The sequence below is a fragment of the Larus michahellis genome, chromosome 18, assembly GCF_964199755.1.
Source record: "Larus michahellis chromosome 18, bLarMic1.1, whole genome shotgun sequence".
NCBI lineage: Eukaryota > Metazoa > Chordata > Aves > Charadriiformes > Laridae > Larus > Larus michahellis.
Genome location: NC_133913.1, coordinates 536,524 through 555,096, shown reverse-complemented (window position 1 = coordinate 555,096; position 18,573 = coordinate 536,524). Strand labels below are relative to the sequence as shown.

General features: G+C 62.7%; 2 protein-coding genes across 8 annotated transcripts; one reads left to right on the top strand and one right to left on the bottom strand.

Annotated features, from left to right (window-relative positions):
- Positions 1 to 931: 931 nt before the first annotated feature.
- On the top strand, positions 932 to 6,320 carry ABI3 (ABI family member 3). Its single transcript, XM_074562461.1, has 8 exons — positions 932 to 1,188; positions 2,287 to 2,454; positions 3,273 to 3,449; positions 4,093 to 4,175; positions 4,332 to 4,427; positions 4,798 to 4,979; positions 5,107 to 5,229; positions 5,450 to 6,320. Exons 1-8 carry the CDS (start codon positions 1,072 to 1,074, stop codon positions 5,608 to 5,610), a joined length of 1,107 nt encoding a protein of 368 aa, XP_074418562.1. The 5' UTR covers positions 932 to 1,071; the 3' UTR covers positions 5,611 to 6,320.
- On the bottom strand, positions 6,246 to 18,359 carry PHOSPHO1 (phosphoethanolamine/phosphocholine phosphatase 1). Of its 7 annotated transcripts, XM_074562463.1 has the most exons (5): positions 13,758 to 13,932; positions 11,786 to 11,888; positions 10,282 to 10,392; positions 9,330 to 9,434; positions 6,246 to 8,372 (listed from the first exon to the last, which is right to left on the bottom strand). In XM_074562463.1, exons 4-5 carry the CDS (start codon positions 9,372 to 9,374, stop codon positions 7,611 to 7,613), a joined length of 807 nt encoding a protein of 268 aa, XP_074418564.1. In that variant the 5' UTR covers positions 9,375 to 9,434; positions 10,282 to 10,392; positions 11,786 to 11,888; positions 13,758 to 13,932; the 3' UTR covers positions 6,246 to 7,610. The 7 variants fall into 7 exon arrangements, with proteins under 7 accessions (XP_074418564.1, XP_074418565.1, XP_074418568.1 ...); XM_074562464.1 differs by lacking the exons at positions 10,282 to 10,392; positions 13,758 to 13,932 and adding an exon at positions 17,981 to 18,171; XM_074562467.1 differs by lacking the exons at positions 10,282 to 10,392; positions 13,758 to 13,932 and adding an exon at positions 18,092 to 18,171.
- Positions 18,360 to 18,573: the final 214 nt, after the last annotated feature.

Sequence of the window (18,573 nt, the reverse complement as noted above, 5' to 3'; positions counted from 1 at the left end):
AGAGCAGCTTTCACAGAGTTTAGGAGGGGATGGAGAGGAGGGGAGCAGGGGCGGGGGGACCTCCAGGGGACCTCTGGGGGCTGGAGCAGCCTCGGCGGGGACCGGGAGCAGCTCCGGCGGCTCTTGGTCCTTCAGGGTGTGAGGAGCTGGGACGGTGCTGGAGGAAATTCATCATTTCCCTCGTCCTTGTGCTGGTGGGGCCGTGGGCTCAGGAAGGGCCAAGCCCTAACGTGGGTTTTGCTCCTGTCCGGACGGTGCAAAGGCGCTGGGGCTGAGCCCAGGAGGCCCCGAGGAAGCGGGAGGAGGAGGAGGAGGGTGGAGGGGGATTTCCAAGCGCTGTGGAAGTGGGAATTTCCTGCCCTCGGCACAGCCTCACCCGCGGGGATGTGGAACATTGTTAGCAAAGCACGGAGAAGGACACACTGTCCCGGGCGAGGGAAGGACGGGCACCTCCGCGGGGTCACTTGTCACATCCCTCAGTGTCCCCTGAGCTGAGCGAGGTCCCGGTGCCCGGGGCGATGCCGTGGGGGGTGCCCGGGGCTTTCCCAGGGAGGAGGGCCTGGCAGTCGAAGCGCTGCCCTTGGCTCTATCTCCTGCCCAACTGATAACTGCAAAGGGAAGGGAATCACCCTCCTGGGATGCGCCCGAGCCCGGCTCAGCCCCACACCTCCCGAGTGGCTCGTGGAGGTCCCGAGACAGGGGTCAGGACCTTTTTCGGTCGCTCGCCCCCACCCTGCACCACCGGTTCCTCCGTGACTCACATCCTTCACCGTCGCAGCCGCTCTCATCCCCCGCCCCAGCGGGGTGACCACCAGCCGCAGCCCCAGCACGTCCCCCGTGGGGCTGGGGCCACGATGGCTTCCACCCCGCTAGCCCCCCGCCTTTCCTCGCTGCTCTCCTGTGGGCCTCCATGCGCAGGTGGCCGGGGTGGGCTCCACGCCTGACTCGGGGCGTCCCTCGGGGCGGCACGGGGACACCGCAGCGCCCGCGGGCCCTGCGTCATCAGCGCCGCGAGCTTCAAAACGCGGCGCCGAGGCGGCCGGGGAGGAAGTGGGAGCCGAGCCCGGCACCATGGCGGAGCTGGAGCAGCTGCAGCAGCGCGACATCCCGGCCGGCCGGCAGGTCCTGCGCGACCAGCACTGCAACCTCCTCAGGGTCGCCGACTACTGCGAGAGCAACTACCTGCAGGTGAGGGGGACGGGAGGGGACCTCGTGGGACGAGCTGTGGCTCTGGGGCTGGGCGTGATGCTGGGAGGACCACCACTGGCGAGACGGTGGTCCCCGAGGGGCGGCTGGTGGGTGACAACGAAGGCTCTGCCCTCAGAGACGGGAGCCCAACCGTCCCCGTTTGCTTCCTACCAAGCACTGCATGCCGCTGTTTGTTGCTTTTTCTTGTGCCTCAGTTTCCCCTTTTGCTCCACAGCAGCTTTTCTACTCAGTTCTCAGGGTGGGTTTGGGACGAAGGGCGAGTTCTCCGGGGGTTTGGTCCCTCCAGAGGTGCCCTGGGAGGGGACCAGGGACACCAGCCCCGCCTGGGGCTGTCCCCAGGCTGTCCCCAGGGTTTCGGAGGTGTCTCCTGGCTGGGCAGAGGTGAGCTGGGTGCCTGCACACGCGGAGCAAGTGTGCAGCTCTGCTGCAGTCAGCCTCCCTCCTCTGCCTCCTCCTCCTCCTCCTCCTCCCTGCCTGGCTCCCCCGGGGAAAGTGGGGGGCAAGAGCTTTTTGGATGAAATAGGAGGGAAAAGGCTTCTTCTGGCCCTATTTGCGGGGCGGGGGGGGGATGTTTGGCCGGAGGGGTCCCCATGTGCATTGCAGAGCCCGTCTCGGTGGCCCTGCTGGCTCGAGTCAGCCCCCGATGCTGCTCCCAAGGGGCTGGTGGTGGCTGATGTGCCGGAGCGGGGCTGAAGGGGCAACGCGCTGAACTGGTCAGAGAGCCGAGATGTCCCCAGCACGACTGGTGGCACGGCTGGCCGTCCCCATGCATGGCTGGCTGTCCCCACGTGTGGCTGGCTGGTGGCATGGCCAGCTGTCCCCACACATGGCTGGCTGGTGGCATGGCTGGCTGTCACCAGTGGCAGCATCCCGGGGAGAAATCACGGTGAATCCCCAGTGCTGGAAAAGCCGAGGGCCGCTGCCCGCCGGGTGTCCCTGTGTCCCGCCGGCGGAGCCGGAGGAAGTTTGATGCATTTGGAAAGCAGAAGGAAGCATCTTCGCTAGCGTGTGACTCCGGCGTGAAGATGGAGGGCAGCGGCGGTGTGCTCGTCCCACCGGCTGGGTTTCCCCCTCCAGGCGAGCGACAAGCGGAAGGCGCTGGAGGAGACGATGGCGCTGAGCACGCAGTCCCTGGCCAGCGTGACCTACCAGGTCAACAGCCTGGCCACCGCCTTCCTCCGGCTGCTGGACCTGCAGGCGGCTGAGCTGCGGAAGGTGGAGGCCGACGTCAGCTGCGTGGCCCAGGTGGGACCATCCTTGGGCCGGGGCTGGCACGTGTTGGGGTTTGGGTGCTGAGAAGGGGGTGGGCTCTGGGAAAGGGGGTTTGGGCAGCCGGAAGGGGCCGAAGCCGCTCCTTCCTCACACCTTCAAGAGCCCGGCGGCCCCCCGTAGCATCCCCTTCCTCGCCTTGGGAATGCTTGGGGCGTGGTGGGGGCACCCAACACATCATGAGTCCACCAAACTGGTCTCCAGGAGTTCTCCCAGTCTGGGCACTTGCAAATCCCAATGGAGGGGGACCGCGGGAACTGCCTGGGAAACCTCAGAAGAGCCGAAGCTGAGTGATGGGGCTCGGAGCGTTGGCTGGGCTGTCACGCTGTCCCCTCGCTGGGGCCTGGCCTCGTCCTCCCAGAGCTTAGGGACACCGATGCGGAGTCCCATGGCCACCCGCCCTCTTCCTGGCACTTGGAAGGCGCCTGGAGCCTTTCCAGCCATGGGAGGAGACGGGACCCTGTGGTCACACTGGAAGCAGCAGGAAAAGAACTTATGGGCAGCCGAGGCTCATGCATCCCCCCGCCACTGCCCCCTCCGCTGCTTTAGGAAGGGCCCGATCTGCTGTGGCGGCATCAAGGGCACCACTGGCCCTGCCACGATGGAGCAAAGCGGGATCTGTCCCTGCAGCTTCGGCCAGGGTGGGGGGTTCAGGCTCAATCCTGATCCTTCCCTGCGAGCCCTCCCCTTACGGGCAGGGAGAGGGGGCTGGGGAGGGTGGTGGGACTTGGAGGGGGCAGCGGGAGGTGAGGAGAAGCCGGGATGGGGCAGTGGGGACAGTGCCGTCTCCGCAGAGGGTTGACATACACAAGGAGAAGGTGTCTCGCCGGGAGATCGGCTCGTTGACCATCAGCAAGAGGTTCCCGTCCTACCAGAAGATCATGGCCCCCCCCAGCCAGCCCTGCCTGGAGCCCTACTACAGGAAACCCCTCAACTTCAGCGTCCTGGATGACATCGGCCACGGCATAAAGGTCAGCCCAGGGCTCAGGGGGTGTCCCCCAGGGGTGAGGGGGCTTGCATGGGCCTTCTCGGTCCCCGACGTCCCCAGCGTTGCAGTGATGGACGCACGAGTGGGCTCAAACCCCTCCTGGATGGAGACGCGGGGTCTGTCCTTGCCCCACAGCCCACCTGGGGACTCATCCCGTGGGGGCTCGGTGGTCCCAGCTTGGGGAGGGGGGGAGGACGGTTCAATACAGCAAAGGGAAACCGAGGCACACAACGCTCAGCAAAAGCCGTCGGCGCCGCTGGGACCGGCGCTGCACCGCGACTCTCTCACCCCCACAGCACCTTTCCCAGCACCGAAACCACCCGCGCAGGAAGGCGCCCGCGGGTCAGGGAGGGGTTGGCAGCCGCACGGGCCCCGGCGAAGCCACCGCAGGGACAGGGGGGAAGTGGCGGCGCTGGGGCCACGGTTCCCATGGTGGCAGGCGCCTCTCGGCCGCCTCCGCACTGCCGCGCCGGCACCTCCTTCTGCGCGGGGGGGGCCCAGCAGAGACCTTGGGGTGCTGCTGCCCGCAGAGGCGGGGGAGCACAGCGCTCTGGGGTGCAATGAGTTCGTGGGGTGGCTGCAGCTGCCCTCACCCGTGGCGTCTCCGTGTCTCCCTGTGCCTGCAGGACCACAGCACCCAGCTGTCCCGCACGGGCACCCTGGCGCGGAAGGGCACCAAGTCGGCGGCGCAGGCCGCAGGCACCCTGGGGTGAGGCTGGGGACGGGTGCGGGGCGCTTCGCCTTTCCGTGTCACCGAGCGGGTGACGGCGGCAGGGACACCACGGGCTCCCCCAGTGCTGTGGCCATGGGGGTCCCCTCCCCACCCCCGTGCCGAGCTGGGGCTCAGCGCCCGCTCTGCCCGCAGGAGAAGCGCCCGCGTCCCCGAGCCCATCCAGCCGCCCGTGGTCCCCGAAGGCAAGCTCTCCGCGGCCTCTTCCACCGCCTCGCTGGTATCCGTCAGGTACCGGCACTGCCCGGGGGGCGGGAGGGCCTGGGTGGGGCGGGAGGGCCCGGGGCAGCCACCGTCACCCCGCTGCTCGGGGACGTTCTGCTGCAAACATGGAAAACAGGGGGTTGGGGAGCAGGAGCTCGGCCGCCCTGGGCCGTGCGTATTTCTAGAGCGAAATCCTGTTACAGAGAAGGTCCCCAATGGGGAAACTGAGGCACAGAGTGGGGAAAGGGCTTGTGTGGGTACACACCCAGGCACGTACACACCCCCACACTGACCACACAAGTGGCACCCCGTCCTGGCACGGGGCAAGTGTCTGTGTTCAGAAAGCGGGGGGCAGAGCCAGCCCCCCACCCTGACACCGCCGCTCCTCCGCCCCCAGCTCCAGCGGGGCCCCGGCAGCCCCTGGTGATGGCATCCCCGCGCCCCCGCCGCCCCCCTCTCTGCCGGGGCCACCCCCACCGCCCGCTGCTGCCATCCCGCCGCCCCCACCGCTGCCCGGGGACCTGCCCCCGCCACCCCCGGGGGACCTGCCCGTGCCCCCGCTGGACCTCCTGCCCCCAGGTGAGTGCTCGGTGCTCCAGGGATGCTCGGCTTGGGGAGGGCAGTGGGGAGGTGGGGGCTGCGCGTGGCTTCTGCTCCCCATGGAGCCACTTCATCCCCCATGGGTCTTGCTGGGGGGGTTCTGCAGGCCCCGATGACCTCGAGCCACCGCCGCCGCCGCCAGCTTTGCCCGACTTTGAGGATTTGGCCCCGCCACCGCCACCTGTCGCAGAGGACCCCCCCTGGGCCCCGGAGAGCTACCTGGGGAAAGGTGCGGTGGGTCCCCAGATCCCCTCCCCACGGTGCTTTTGGTTGAGCTCCTGCCCACAGCCATGGCACCAAGGGCCCAATTCTGCCCTGGCAGTGGCCGGGGCTGGGATGGCCAGCGATGCCGTGGGCTGCTCATGTCCCCTCCTACCCTTCCCGGCGGTGGCCTGTCCCGCGCGGTGGCCTCGCTGGGCTCCAAGGCCGTTCTCTCCCTCCTCGCGCAGTGGTGGCCCTCTACCCCTACACGCAGCAGAAGGACAACGAGCTCTCCTTCCAGCCCGGCGCCCTCCTCTTCGTCACGCGGCGCTACTCGGACGGCTGGTGCGAGGGTGTCATGGGCGAGGAAGCGGGTTTCTTCCCCGGCAACTACGTGGAGCCCTGCTGAGCGCTGGGGACAGGTGTCCCCCCCGGCACCCCCAGCCTGACTCGGCCGCATCCTGCTCCTGCTCCGACTCCGCTTTGCCTTTGAACCTTGGCTTTGCGCAGCTGGGGTTTCGCACAGCTTGTGTGGGCAGCCGGACTGGGTACCACCGCTGGGTACCACTGCATCCCGGCAGCATCCGTCACCCAGAGCATCCCCTGCCGCCCGCTCTCCCGTCTCCCTGTTCCGTACGTTTTCCACGACGGCAGCACGGGCTGCTGCTGCCGCGGGGAAGGTTTAGCCCCGGGGCCCCGCAGCCGCCAGAAAGGCCGAGGTCTGACCCTGGCGATGCCCCTGGCCCCGCGGGAGGAGCGAGGGCGGCGCAGGACCAAAGCGCAGGAACAGGAGACGGGGCCAAACACCCGCAGGGACAAGAAGAGCCGCACCCGGCCGCGTCCCCAGGGACCCTGCCTGCTGTCCCCATCAGAGACAGAGCGGGGGATGAGCCAGGGCCCCGTCCTGCCCCAGAGGGGTCCCCACAGTGTCCCTGGCAGAGCGTCGCTTGCAGCCTGGCCCCGCTCTGCTGCTCCCCCTCCAACACCGTCCCCCCCTCGCCCCAGCCCAAGGAAGAGAAACAACACGTCTGTGCGACTCGGGGAGCCGTTTCACACCCAGGTTTATGTCCTGGATACAAACTACTCGTGTATCTGCAATATATAGATATTCTATCTATATACATATATATGTATTTTTTTTAATTCCATGGCTTTAAGTTCCACACAGTTGAATGGGGTCTGGAGGAGGAAGAACAGAGAGAAGGGAAACGAAATAGAGGAGGAACAACTCAGGGCTGCTTTGGTTATTTCCTCACTGCTCGGGTTTGCCGCCGGGGTTTCTGCGCTTTGGAGGATCACGAGCCGCCCTCAGGGGCCGGTAAGGCTGCGGATAAATCCGGGAGAAGCCAACACCAGAGAGCAGCGAATACTGTAGGTCCCCCCTGCAGTGTGCAATTAGAAGGGGTAATTAATACTGCAGCGGGGCACAGGGACGGGGAGGGGGGTTCGGCCTCTGGGGACCCGAAGTCAGAAGCGTCACAGCACCAACCTCCCGGGGGAGGCTCGGCACCCCTCCACCAGGTCGGGAGAGAAATTCCTCCCCCCCTGGGGTAAAAGGCAGTCCATACGATCCAGCAAACAGGAGGAGACACCGGTAATGGCTGGGGGCAAGGAGGAACCTGTCTGACACGGGGACACTTCGCCCTGGGCGCAGAAGCAGAGGATGGGACTGGAAGGCAAGGGCAGGTCCCCCTCCCCGCAGCGGGACGCGGCCGCCGTGCCCCTGCCCTGGGCGAGTGGGTGGGATGGGCTGGAGGAGGGTTTTTTCCAAGGTACCAACTTTCCGAAAGGTTTCCTGTCCCTCGCGTCACCTTTTTTCAGAGAATAAAGTCTGAAGGGACAACTGGCTCCATCGCAAGGCTCCGCGGCTGGGGGGGCTGCCCTGCCCCAGGCGGGGTGCGGAGGACAAGCCGGGGAGCCCCGAGTCCCCGGATTGAATTTCCAGTGGCCTCACGAAGAGGCGAGGGAGCCCTCGGGCACCAGGCTGAAGGCACCAGGACGCAGGTCCTGGCGCGGCCGGCGGAGGCCGGGCAGGCGAGGGGGGCGATGGCCGGCGGAAGCATGTGCAGGGCCCGGCCCACGGGGGGCCGGCTTCGGGTCTTTCAGGAATTACTCTTGCGAAGTCAAAAAGAAAAGAGGAAGAAAAGCCCCCAACAACAAAAACCACCATTAGCGCTGTTGGCCAACACCCCCAGTGGAGTCGGTGTCCGAGCTGCATAGAGAAGGCTTCAGCTCAACACCGCAGGGGACGGAGGAGGGGGGACCTGGAGAAAGTGCTTTAATCACTGGGGAGAAAGGCAGGAAAGCGACCCAGGAGCAGGGCCCGAGGAGCGCGGGGCACAGCGTGTCACCCCCCAGGCTTCTCCTGTCCCAACCGCTTAGAGTGCGCAGGTCTCTTCCGAACCATCCTCAACACTTCTTCTTGAGGAGCTCCTGGAGATGGCGGGCGACCTCCGCAGCCGACTCCCAGGGGACGACAGTGGCCTGGAAGGCTCCAGGCTGCTTCTTCTCCATCTCTTGGGTCATGCGGTGCATGGGGTAGCCCTTCCGCGGGAAAGCCACGTCAGCGGAAGTCAAAGTCACGGAAGGGCAGAAGTCATTGGCGCCATCTCCCACGTAGAAGACCCTCTCGAACTCCACCTCCTCCTGGGCTCTCTCCGCCAGGTACTCCGTCAGGATTTTGCGTTTGCACATGTTGGCCGGGCAGTCAAGGCACTTGTGGCTGTGGTAGGGCCCCAAGGTGAAGTACCCCCTCTTGTCGAAGCCGGACGGGTTGCTGAAGATCTTGCGGAAGAGGGAGTAGAAACCAGCTGCCCTCAGACTGCATTCGATGCCGAACATGTTGGCATCAGAGATGAGGATGATCTCAAAGAGCTCCTGGTTCTTGGAGAGGAACTGGAAGAGGTCCGGCATGCCAGGGGACAGGGGGATGTTCTCGTAGACAGTCTTGAAGTCGCCCATCTTGACCCCCTGGTCCCCCATGTACGCCAGGACGCGCTGCATGTACTCGTTGTAGAAGCCCTCGCGGAAGGTCTGGCGGATCTGCTCCGGCAGCGCCTGCCCCGGCGCCGCCCGCACGATGGAGTCGTCGCTGTTCTCGTTGATGATGGTCTCGTCGAAATCGAAGACGAGGAGGTACCTGGGAGGCCGGGGGCTGGCCATGCCCACACCCTGCGAGGCCGAAGGATAATGCCCAGCTGTTAATTCAATGCACTTGGCTTCGGCCCTGGCACAGCGACGGTGGCAACCACAGCAGAAGAGGCTGCCAGCCCCGCAGAGCGATGCTCCTTGGCTACCTCACCCCCAGGCAGCTCATTAGCCCAGCTGGGCCTGGGGGGGGTTAATCCCCTGCTGACATACCTCAGCCCCGGCCCTAAGGCGTTTATCCTGCCTATAAAGAGATCATTTTGTCAGCGCTAATCCCGTTTCCGCAATCACGGCGGTCACTGTGCCGGGCCACCACCGCACACGTCCTCCCCAGGGACATGGGGACACCTCGGGGCAGGGGGGGGCTGTGCAGGGAGGATCCTGGGGGGGGGGTTGGTTGGATTTACCCCCTAACCTGCTCCTGTCCCAGCTCTGGAAAGGGGTCTGTGCCCGTGAAGACCCCTCTTGATGCCAGGACAAGCCTGGAGGACTTTTCCAAGGGGAAAAGGTTGATTTTTGCTCCGTCACCTGGGTGCAGTTTCAGCGAATCAGAGAATCACAGAACGGTTTGGGTGGGAAGGGACCTTGAAGTCCCCGGGCAGGGACACCCCCCACCAGCCCAGGTTGCTCCAAGCCCCGTCCAACCTGGCCTTGAACCCCTCCAGGGATGGGGCAGCCACAGCTTCTCTGGGCAACCTGGGCCAGGGGCTCACCACCCTCGGTTTGCCCCGGGTCGGGCTCTGGAGGCACCGCGGGCTCCCGGGACGCCCGGGATAACTCACAGCCGCCTCCTGCCCTGCCCGAACACCGACACAAACCCGCTCTGCAGCGCCGGGGAGCCCCAGCCCGACCCCCCGCGGCTGAGGCCACGCTGCCCCCGCAGCACCCGCTCCCCCCGGCCGGCGGATCGCAGGACGGCACCCGATTCCCGCTGCCGACCCCGAGGAGAGCGGGGACGGGAGAGGGGACAACGGCACTGACCTTAAACAGGCATGGCAGCCCGACGCCCTCGCAGCACCTTCTCATTTTAAGACCATCCCTCCGCAGGCCGCGCCTGGCTGACGGCGGCGCTCAGGGCTCGCCGGGCTGCAAACCATAGAAAAAGGGGGATTTTTGGTTAATGGCTTGGGTTTTCCCCGGCTGCCACCTTTGGGCACGGCATCAACCACCACGGCTCGGCCAGGGTCTGCGTCCTGCAGCCAATTCCCAACCTCGGGACCTTCCCTGCCAGGAGCGGAGGAATTAAAGGAGTTTTGGGAGCGCGGCAGAGCCCTTTTAATGCTTCCCATCCCTCTCAATTCCCCGAGCGCCCGGGCTCTGCCGCAGGGGAAAGCGGCCAAGCAGAAGGGCTCGGCGACAGACGTGCCCCATTCCAAAATCGCCCTGATTTTCTTCCAGTGTAATTAGTTTGGGGTGTTTTTTTTTTTTTTAATGGAGTAATTATCCCAGAACGAAGGCGGGACGTGCCAGGCTGCCCCGCAGCGCAGGCAGCGCCCGGGTTACGGCTCCGGATTTTTGCCGACCTCTTGCGGTCCACAGCGATGAGAGCAGAGCAATGGGAAACCTCGGAACAGCCCCAACCTCGCAGCCAAAACCCGGCTGGAAACGCGGGACAGCGGGAGGAATAACGTGCTGGGACACGGGAAATTTTAACTGGGCACCAGTCGCTCGGCTTAGCCGGGGCTAGGAGGATTACTCTGATTTTTTTTTTCTTTTTTGGCCACCAGCATGACAACAGGAAGAGTTTTGCAGCTGAAGGTGATTTGTGGGGGATTTGCCTGGTTTGAAGCCCAGCATTGACCTATTTTGGGCACAAACGCCATGCGTGACTCTGCTAAAATAATAAACCCCGACGGCGGCTCTGAGGTGGCACACGGCAGGAGGAATCGGGCGCTCAAAGTTAAACCCCGGCTCGGAACCTCGTAAAAGCGACCTTTTGTGAAGCCTTCAAGCCAGACACCAGTTATTTCTGCGCGGAAGCTTCCACCAAAAGCCGACGGTTATTTACAGATGTGGTTTGACGCCAAATAACGCTACAGCCGGCCTGGGAGCGGGATTAGCCACCGCCATTTTCAGGTCCAAACCAAGGGAAACAGGGGAAAGAAACAGATGAAAGAGTAATTGTAATTTTTTTGTCGTTATATTCCGAAGAGCTGCCAGCGGTGAGAAATTCGGGTGGGAGCCCGAAGGAGCCGGGCAGCGGCGCAGGGCAGGAGCCCTGGGAGGGCTGGTCGTCCCCGCGGACACCACCGGGGCAGCCGTAAGGGACACGGGGGACACAGGAGCCGTTCCGCCCCCGGAAAAGCGCTCCTGGGCCCAAGGGCTTTGCGCTTTGCCAGGCAGGAATGGCGAACAGCGCGGCTTGAATTCCGGGCAGATGGGGTCAAAGACAGGCCTGAGCAGCGCCTCCGCGCCACGTACGGTCCCTTCAGCCCCTCTCCGCTGAGATTCCCCAAATGCCATCCATTCAGCTCCCCCTCCCCAGCCCTTAACGTTCCGTCACGTACATAAAAAACTGACCGACGACGGGGAAGAGCCACTTTGCTCTCTTTTCCCTTGTTTTAGCCGGGGCTCCTTGCGGAGCTGCCGACCAGCCGGAGGTCGGAAGCAGCATCTCACCTTAACCTGTCCCCCCCCCGAGCTCCCCGCCAGCTCCCCCCTCCCCGTCCCACCTCCCCGCCATCCCTGCGCTCCCCCCGGAGCACCGTGGCCACCAGCAGCCCCAGCGGGGGTAAATCCAGCCGTTCCCAAGAGCTGGAAAATGCTGTCGGTTCCTCTGCCAGGCTCCTGGCTGCCCAGAGCCTCCCCTGGCCCCGATGGCTCCTTCCCCGGCGTGGGGGAGGAGAGAGGCCACCGGACCAGTTTTTAAAGGATTTCTAAGGAAAACCACAATCCCCGAAGTGGGTCTGGACAATCGCTGCCCCCAGGTACCGGCAGGATGATGGGAGCATCCCGCCACGCTTCCGCAAGAGCCGCCCTCTGCTCCCGGCTGTCCCAACGCTGCTAACTGTTACCAAAATACGCGTGGCTTTTATTCAAAGGAGAAATTAAAATCTAAGCCGGCGTTATTTAGTGAATAAAGGTCTGGGATGGGACTTCTCGCCCCCGGGGGCTGTTGGGCAAATTCCATCCTTCCCCCATGTGTTTTTTTTCCCCCTTACAATAGAGAAAGGGGAGATCCCGGCGTTAGGAGCGACTGCACGAACCCGCGCTCCTCCTCTCCGGCTAAGACAAGCGGGGTGAGCCGTGGGCTCCGGCAGCGCCACCCCCGGCCCCGCGCAGGAGGGGAGCGGAGGGGAGAAAAATAAAAAGAAAAATATACTTTGCAAATCTCCCAGCCCTAAATTACCCCGCTGAACCCAGGTGGGGGAAGCGCCATCCCAGCAGGACCGTGTGGCCGCTGCCGGCAGAGCTATTTCTGCGCCGAGATGACTCACCCGGCGGCTGCTTCCCGGGAGCGCGTCCGTCCACCTTCTGCAAAAAAGGGACTCCCTCCAAAAGAAGAGAGAAGCGGAAGCGCCTCCTAACATCATGCGAAGCCTGAACGTCGAAAACAGAAAATAAAACAAATTATTTGCTCATTAAGCGCGTCAAACGGAGGGGCTTAATTTGGGATGAGGGTCAAAATATGCCTGATAAAAGCGGGGAGGTGCTGGGCTCACCGCGAGAATGATTCCTCAGGGTAGTTTATCCCCAAAATCTCCGTTTTCCCCGCTCTGGCCGTACCCCCTGCCATCCCTGGGGCTCTTCTGCCCTGCAGAGGCCCAGGGAGGCCAGGCTGGAGCCCAGCAACCTCGGCCGCCCCCGTCAGCTCCGCAGATCAGCTGCGGGTTTAACGCCGTAGCGGGTTCAGCGCAGGAGGAGCGCAGAGCAGCGCCTCGCACCTGCCGCCCCCCGCGGGATCGGGCCCCCGTCAGCCCCCACCGCGCCCGAGCCGGGACGGGGACCAGCACCCCATTTCGGGGCCGGGACCCGCGGAGTCTCCGAAGTGATGGGGCACGGGGACATTTCCCCATCGCGGGCACAGCCCCTGGGCTGGTTTTCACCCCCCCGGTGTGCTCCGCTCTTGCCTGCTTTTAATATTTTTAACCTTAAAAAAAAATTTGATGTTTTTTGGTGCATACAACGTTTGTTTTTTTTTTTTTAATTTTAACTCAAAACCCAACCACTGACCTTTGGCAACGGTGTTCGCCCAGCCCTTAGGACAAGTTTTAAGGGCAAAACAAGAGGACGGGGGGGTCCTGCTGCCCCCAGCGCGGAGGAGGGAAAAGCTCCCTCCCGGCCCCCCCGGGATCGTGAGGCGATTTCACCGCTCCCGACCCGCTCCCGCCGCCCTCCCGCGACACAGCTCCCGAAGCAGAAGCAAAGGAGCGAATTAATAATAAACCGGGGGCGAGCAGAGCTCGGAGGGGTCCCCGACCCCCTCCACGTCCCTTCGTCCGCATCCCCCGGCACCCGCATCCCTCCACGTCCCCCGGGAAGGGCCTGTCCCGCCGGACGGCCGCGACGCCGCGGTCGGTCACCTGGGGTTACCGGGGACATTCCATTATGATTTTTTTAATGGTGTTTATTTTTCCTGCCGGCAGCCGCGGCGTTACCGCAGTCACGGGCTCCCGCTGCGGCCGGAGCTCCCGGCTCTGCAATAGCCACCAAAAAACCCCTAAAACAGGTGGGTTTGTCCCCAAAACGCTGCGTTTGGTGCCGGATCGGCGGCTGGCTTGCGGGAATCCAGCACCGGCTCCCGGCTCCGCCGCTGGGCACACGCATCCCGCGGCCTCTCGCCCCCCCGGGGACCGGCGCCGGTGCCAGCCCGGTGCGGCCGGTGGTGCCGGCACCGACGGTGGCTGCTGCTCCGGCCCCGGTACCGGCAAGCCAGCAGCGCGCTGCCCGGGGAGCGGGACCGGCGCCGACCCAGGCACGGCCGCTCCCCGGGTCCCCCCGGTGCCGGCGACAGCCGCAACGGGGCTGACTCATGCACCGTCGGTGCTTGGAGGCTCCCGCCCGATCGGCACCGGCACCAGCCGCAACGGGTCCCCCGAGAGTCCAACCAGCGGGGGGACACAACGATCCCCCGGTACCGGCACCCGCCGCCCCGGTCCCCTCAGGGTCCAACCGGGTGGGGACCCTCCGGTACCGGCACCCGCCGCCCCGGTCCCCACGGGGTCCTACCGGACCGGCACCTCCCGGTACCGGAGACCCCCACCGGGTGGGCACCTCCCGATACCGCCACCAGCCGTAGCGGATCGGCGTCTCCCGGTGCCGACACCCGGTGCACCGGTCCTCGGAGCCTCCCGCCGGGCGGGCACCTCCCGGTACCGGTCAGCGGAACCCCCCGACCGGGTGGGCACCTCCCGGTACCGGCCGCCCCGATGCAGACTCACGCTTGATGGGCCACCGGAGCCTCCTTACCGGGTCGGAACCTGCCGGGAGCGCCCGGTTGGCGCCGGTGGGCGCGCAGGCAGCCGGGGTGGCGGCGCGGTGGGGCCGCTGCCGGGGCTGCCGCCAGCGCGGCCCCTTTAAAGCGACGCAGCCGGAGCCGCGCGCGGCCCCGCGGAACAGCCGCAGTCCCGGCGCGTCACCGCCCGCGCAGCCAATGGCAGGCGCGCCGGTGCGCACCAGAGGGGCGGGGCCCGCCGGAGCCACGCCCCCAGCCCGCGGGGAGGGGGAGCGCTCTGCGCCCCCCCCCCCCCCCCGCGCTAATACCGCGGTAGCGGCGCGGCCCCGTTTGCTCCCGAAAGTTGGAAAACGGCAATAAGCCACAAAACCCCTCCTGGAAATAGCCAGTTTTGTAATTTTGCCCTTCGGAGGGGATTTTCTCCCCAAAAATGGGGCAGCCCCCGAGGCTGAGGGACCCCAAAAACGCACAAATGGTCCCCAAAATGCAGCCCCGGGGCGGGGGCGGATGAACGCGCTGCTCCCCCCACGCCGATACCGCGGTAGCGCCGCGGCCCGATTTGCTCCCAAAAGTTGAACAACGGGCAATAAGGAACAAACCTCCTCCTGGAAAAAGCCAATTTTGTAATTTAGCCATTTGGGGGGGGGGGGGATTTTGCCCCCCAATAAAGGGGCAGCCCCTGATGCCAAGGGACCTCAAAAATGCACAAACGCTCCCCAAACCACAGCCCGGGGGGGGCTTTAACTGGTGCAGGGAAAGGAGCCTTTACCAGGCAGCCACTGGCCCCCGGGGACGCTTGTTGGGGGGTGGGGGGGGGGGAGGAGGGGGGTAATTTTAGGGCTGGCTCTGCCCTGGCCCAGGGAATTGCAGGGTGCACAGACGTGTCCACACCCCGAAATACCCTCCTGGGCGGTGTTTAAGTGGTATCTTTGGTTTTGCAGGACGTCTAATTTCTACTGGAGTCGCCTGTGATAAAAAAAAATAAATAAAAAAAACTAAAATAAGGGCAGCTTGTTGAAAGGCTGGAGGCAGAGGGTGTGGGCAGGGAGGGGACGGAGCAGCGTGGCCTTAAAAACACGTAGTTAAGAGACCACCAGAGGTTGAGTTTTGTCTTGCTTTTTAATTATAAGTGGCTAAGAATGGAAAGGGGCAAACAAGATTTAAAACGGGCTGCAAAAAACCGCGGGCACTCCCTGTGCCGGCTGCTCCGGGGAGCGCCACGTCGGCCCAGCGCTCAAGCCCTGGCACCCAACGCTCTAAAATCTCCCCGTTTCGGCAAAATTTCAGGTCCAGCCGCAGTCCGAGCGGAGCTGGGAGCACTTCTGCAGCCAGAGTTGCTATTCCAGGACCTTTCCCAACATTCCCGGCTCCTCCCGGTTAAAGGACAGGGACCTTTAGGTGCCGACAGCTGCCTGCAGGCACCGGCTCTCCTGAGAAACAGCCCTGGTTATCAAGGAAATGTTTTATCCACTATTTCGTCTGAGACACGCTGGCTTTTTGATGCAGAGCACACCCCGTTGCGTGGGTTTTGCCGGTTCCCCTCCCTCTCGGAGTCCCCCCCAGCTCCCGGGAACAGAGCAGCCCGCGTCCGAGGCATCCGTCAGTGGGTACGAGGCAAGTGGGAAACTCAAAGGGCAAATTCTCCGCTGCCTTCTGTCTCCTTCCCACCGAAAGGCAGCGGGGCAAAGATCATTCCAGAAACATCACAGCCGGAGGAGTTTGGCAAGGGTGATCCCGTATCCCAGTGATTTTCCACTGTGAAGAACCCCGGAGAGCAAGCGAGGACAGCGCTTTCTGCGCTGACCTGACCTGGCTCCTGGCAACCCCTGAATAGATGACAACCCTGCCATGAGCACCCGGATCCCTCCCAATGGGTGTAACAGCCCCGCGCTACAAGAAATACACCGGGGCACGCTCCTCTCCAAGGCTGTCCTGGTGTTTTCACCACCAAGCGGATGGCATCGGCGCAGAAGCAACCCTGAGCCCACAATGGCCACGTAACCGTCTGTCCCTCTGGCCGTCCCGTCCCCCCCGTGCTTCATTTCCATCCGCACCAAGAACCTGGGTTAAGACGAGCTCCGTAGCCCTCATCAGACCTCCTCGTGCTGGCACCCACGGTCTGCGATTCGTATTTCGGGGAAGCTCAGAGTAAAACCGAAGCTCTCCTTTACTCACAAGGAGCTGAGCTAATCCCTACGGCACCTGGACAAGGAAACTTCCATCCCCGCTGCTCACCTCCTGCCACCTCCTCAACACAGTACTCTGGCAAACACCAATAAACTTCTGGTGGCCGAGTAGTATTTACACAGTCAATTTCAGGAAAACCCTCAAGAGCCAACAAGCAAAGCGACAGCAAACTCCATTTATTTAAATTCATTTCACCGCAGGGGGCGACTTCCCCACACAGCTCTCTGTGTCCCCCCCCGGTGCGGCAGTCGGGACACTCGGCACAGAAAACGGCCAACTTTGCTCAGTGCGGGTGACACCAGTCCAAGCTGAGGGCTCCCCGAGCTCCTCCTCTCCGCGTGGGCTTCGGTTGTGTATTTACTGCTAAAAGTCACTAAGGAAGAAAGAGCAACTCACAGAGTCACAGACTGGTAGGGGTTGGCAGGGCCCTCTGGAGACCACCCAGTCCCACCCCCGGCCAGAGCAGGGTCACCCAGAGCAGGTGGCACAGGAACGCGTCCAGGCGGGGTTGGAATGTCTCCAGAGACGGAGACTCCCCCACCTCTCTGGGCAGCCTGTGCCAGGGCTCTGCCACCCTCACAGCAAAGAAGTTCCTCCTCCTGTTGAGATGGAACTTCCCAGGGGCAAGTTTGTGCCCGTTACCCCTTGTCCTGTCCCCGGGCACCACTGAGAAGAGCCTGGCCCCATCCTCCTGACACCCCCCTTTCAGTATTTATAAGCATTGATAAGATCCCCCTCAGCCTTCTCTTGTCCAGACTGAAAAGACCCAAGTCCCTCAGCCTTTCCTCGTAAGAGATGTTCTAGTCCCCTCATCAGCTTCGCAGCCCTTTGCTGTCCCCTCTCCAGCAGTTCCCTGTCCTAAACTCATTAGAAGAGTCACCACCCACCAGGAGTCGAAGCATTTGATATGTTCTGTTCTATACGCCAAGAAGAAATCAGGAAAGACAGGGCTTTTATCAGGTGGGATAAGCTTCTGCTGAAGTGGCACAGGAGAGGCACGGATAACGCCAACGATCTCCACGCACTCCAGGCCAGCGGCATTGGCCGCCCTCCCACCACCGCGCTGGTGAGCGGGGCCAGGCGATGCTCTCGGGACCTGCAGCCCACCTTGTGAAGCACGCTGCGCTCCTTCAGCTGGAAACCCTACCCTTCCGCAGGGAAGCGAGTTCAATCTCCATCTACTTTGTCATAAACCAAGCCTAAAAATCCTCCTACTCCTTGCCAGTCATCCCATCCAACTGACACCAACCACCGCAACGGTTTGTGAAGAGACTGACAGAGGTGACAAATTGCTCACCGCAGCCTCAAGCTCCTGAGCAGATTTAGAAAATACTGGAGAACAAAACTCCCCGGGCTCTGTCTCAGCACGACTCAAAGGAGCTCGGACAATTCTGCCGGCGAGAGCCACGACGAAGAGTCGCTGCAACCACAACACAGACGGACTTACGGCGTTCAGTGCCTCTAGTCAGGGAAATACAACTTTAAGCAATGTGAAAGTCTGAGGGACCAGAGACATTAGCAATTAATTAGAAACAAGCTGGAAACGGTTTCTAATCCAGAAAGTTACTGCACGCCCAGATTCCAGCACTGACACCGTCAGCGGAGCAAGCTGCCTGCCTTCATCCCCTCCACTGCCATCTCCCGGCTAACCCTCCGCAGGCCCTTCCTCCCGCACGGCCGTCTCCTCCACATCCGCAAGCACCCAGACTAAATCGCAGCCCTCTGGGGAATGATTTCTCCGTGGGATGGGAAAGGCCAAGAGCTACGACAGCAACATAACGCATTGCGAGTTGCACTAGCTTAAATCGATTTAAGCCACTGAATTTACCTTCCGTGACAATCTAACATTATTTCTGTACTTTCTTTAAACAGTAGGCAGGGTGGGTTACTGTAATCAGTGAACATATATGCCTAAAATGGGTAAATTAAAATCTTTGAGACACCGTATAATAAAATCCAGTTTTCTGCTAGTAGCAAAAAGCTCACATTTTCACAGAACATGAGACAACATTTCAGGCCGAGCACCTATGAATTAAACCCCCTAAAATACCTGATTTCTCACAGAAAGGGGCACAAACTCCGACTCCAGGTAAAGTAGTATGTTCTGACACACTCCCTGGTTTCTGCGGTGATGGGCGATGAACCATTTGCCACCACAAACCTGCAACCCCAACGGGCAGTTAGATCACCTGCTCCCTCGGGGCTCTCGCTCCCCAGGCGCTGGTTCCTCCTCCTGGCCCCAGGAACTGGGTCGGCCCCAGCCAAGACCAAGTTCAACCCCTCCGCTGACGCACGGCGCTTCGCCCTTTAGCGCCCGCCGGAAACCCGACCGTAAAGGGAGGCGAGGACACCGTAACCTGCTGAAATCACAGGGTTTACAGAAGAATCAGAGCACGGTTACCAAACCCGCGGTTGAACAGGACACGGGCAGTAATTTTAAGCGTCACAAGACCTTTGGACTATTAATGATATCTGAGGCTTAACAGAAAGCTGATCCCTTCGTGCTTGAGCTGTCTGGGAAGGAATCATTTTTCAGTCTGAACTAATTTTATAGATCATTATGCGGAGACGTCTCCAGTTGAAACGCTGGCTCCGTTCTGTTCCCTGCTCAGCTTAAGCCATCAGAAACACATCGTGAGATGA

Bases quoted from the DNA above. Each gene is read 5' to 3' on its own strand.
- ABI3 (XM_074562461.1), top strand. From the start codon at position 1,072: ATGGCGGAGCTGGAGCAGCTGCAGCAGCGCGACATCCCGGCCGGCCGG. The intron at 1,189-2,286 runs GTGAGGGGGACG...TTCCCCCTCCAG, and splicing joins GCGAGAGCAACTACCTGCAG to GCGAGCGACAAGCGGAAGGC. The intron at 4,428-4,797 runs GTACCGGCACTG...CTCCGCCCCCAG, and splicing joins GCCTCGCTGGTATCCGTCAG to CTCCAGCGGGGCCCCGGCAG.
- PHOSPHO1 (XM_074562469.1), bottom strand. From the start codon at position 9,374: ATGAGAAGGTGCTGCGAGGGCGTCGGGCTGCCATGCCTGTTTAAG. The intron at 8,373-9,329 runs GTCAGTGCCGTT...TCGGCCTCGCAG, and splicing joins GGCTGCCATGCCTGTTTAAG to GGTGTGGGCATGGCCAGCCC.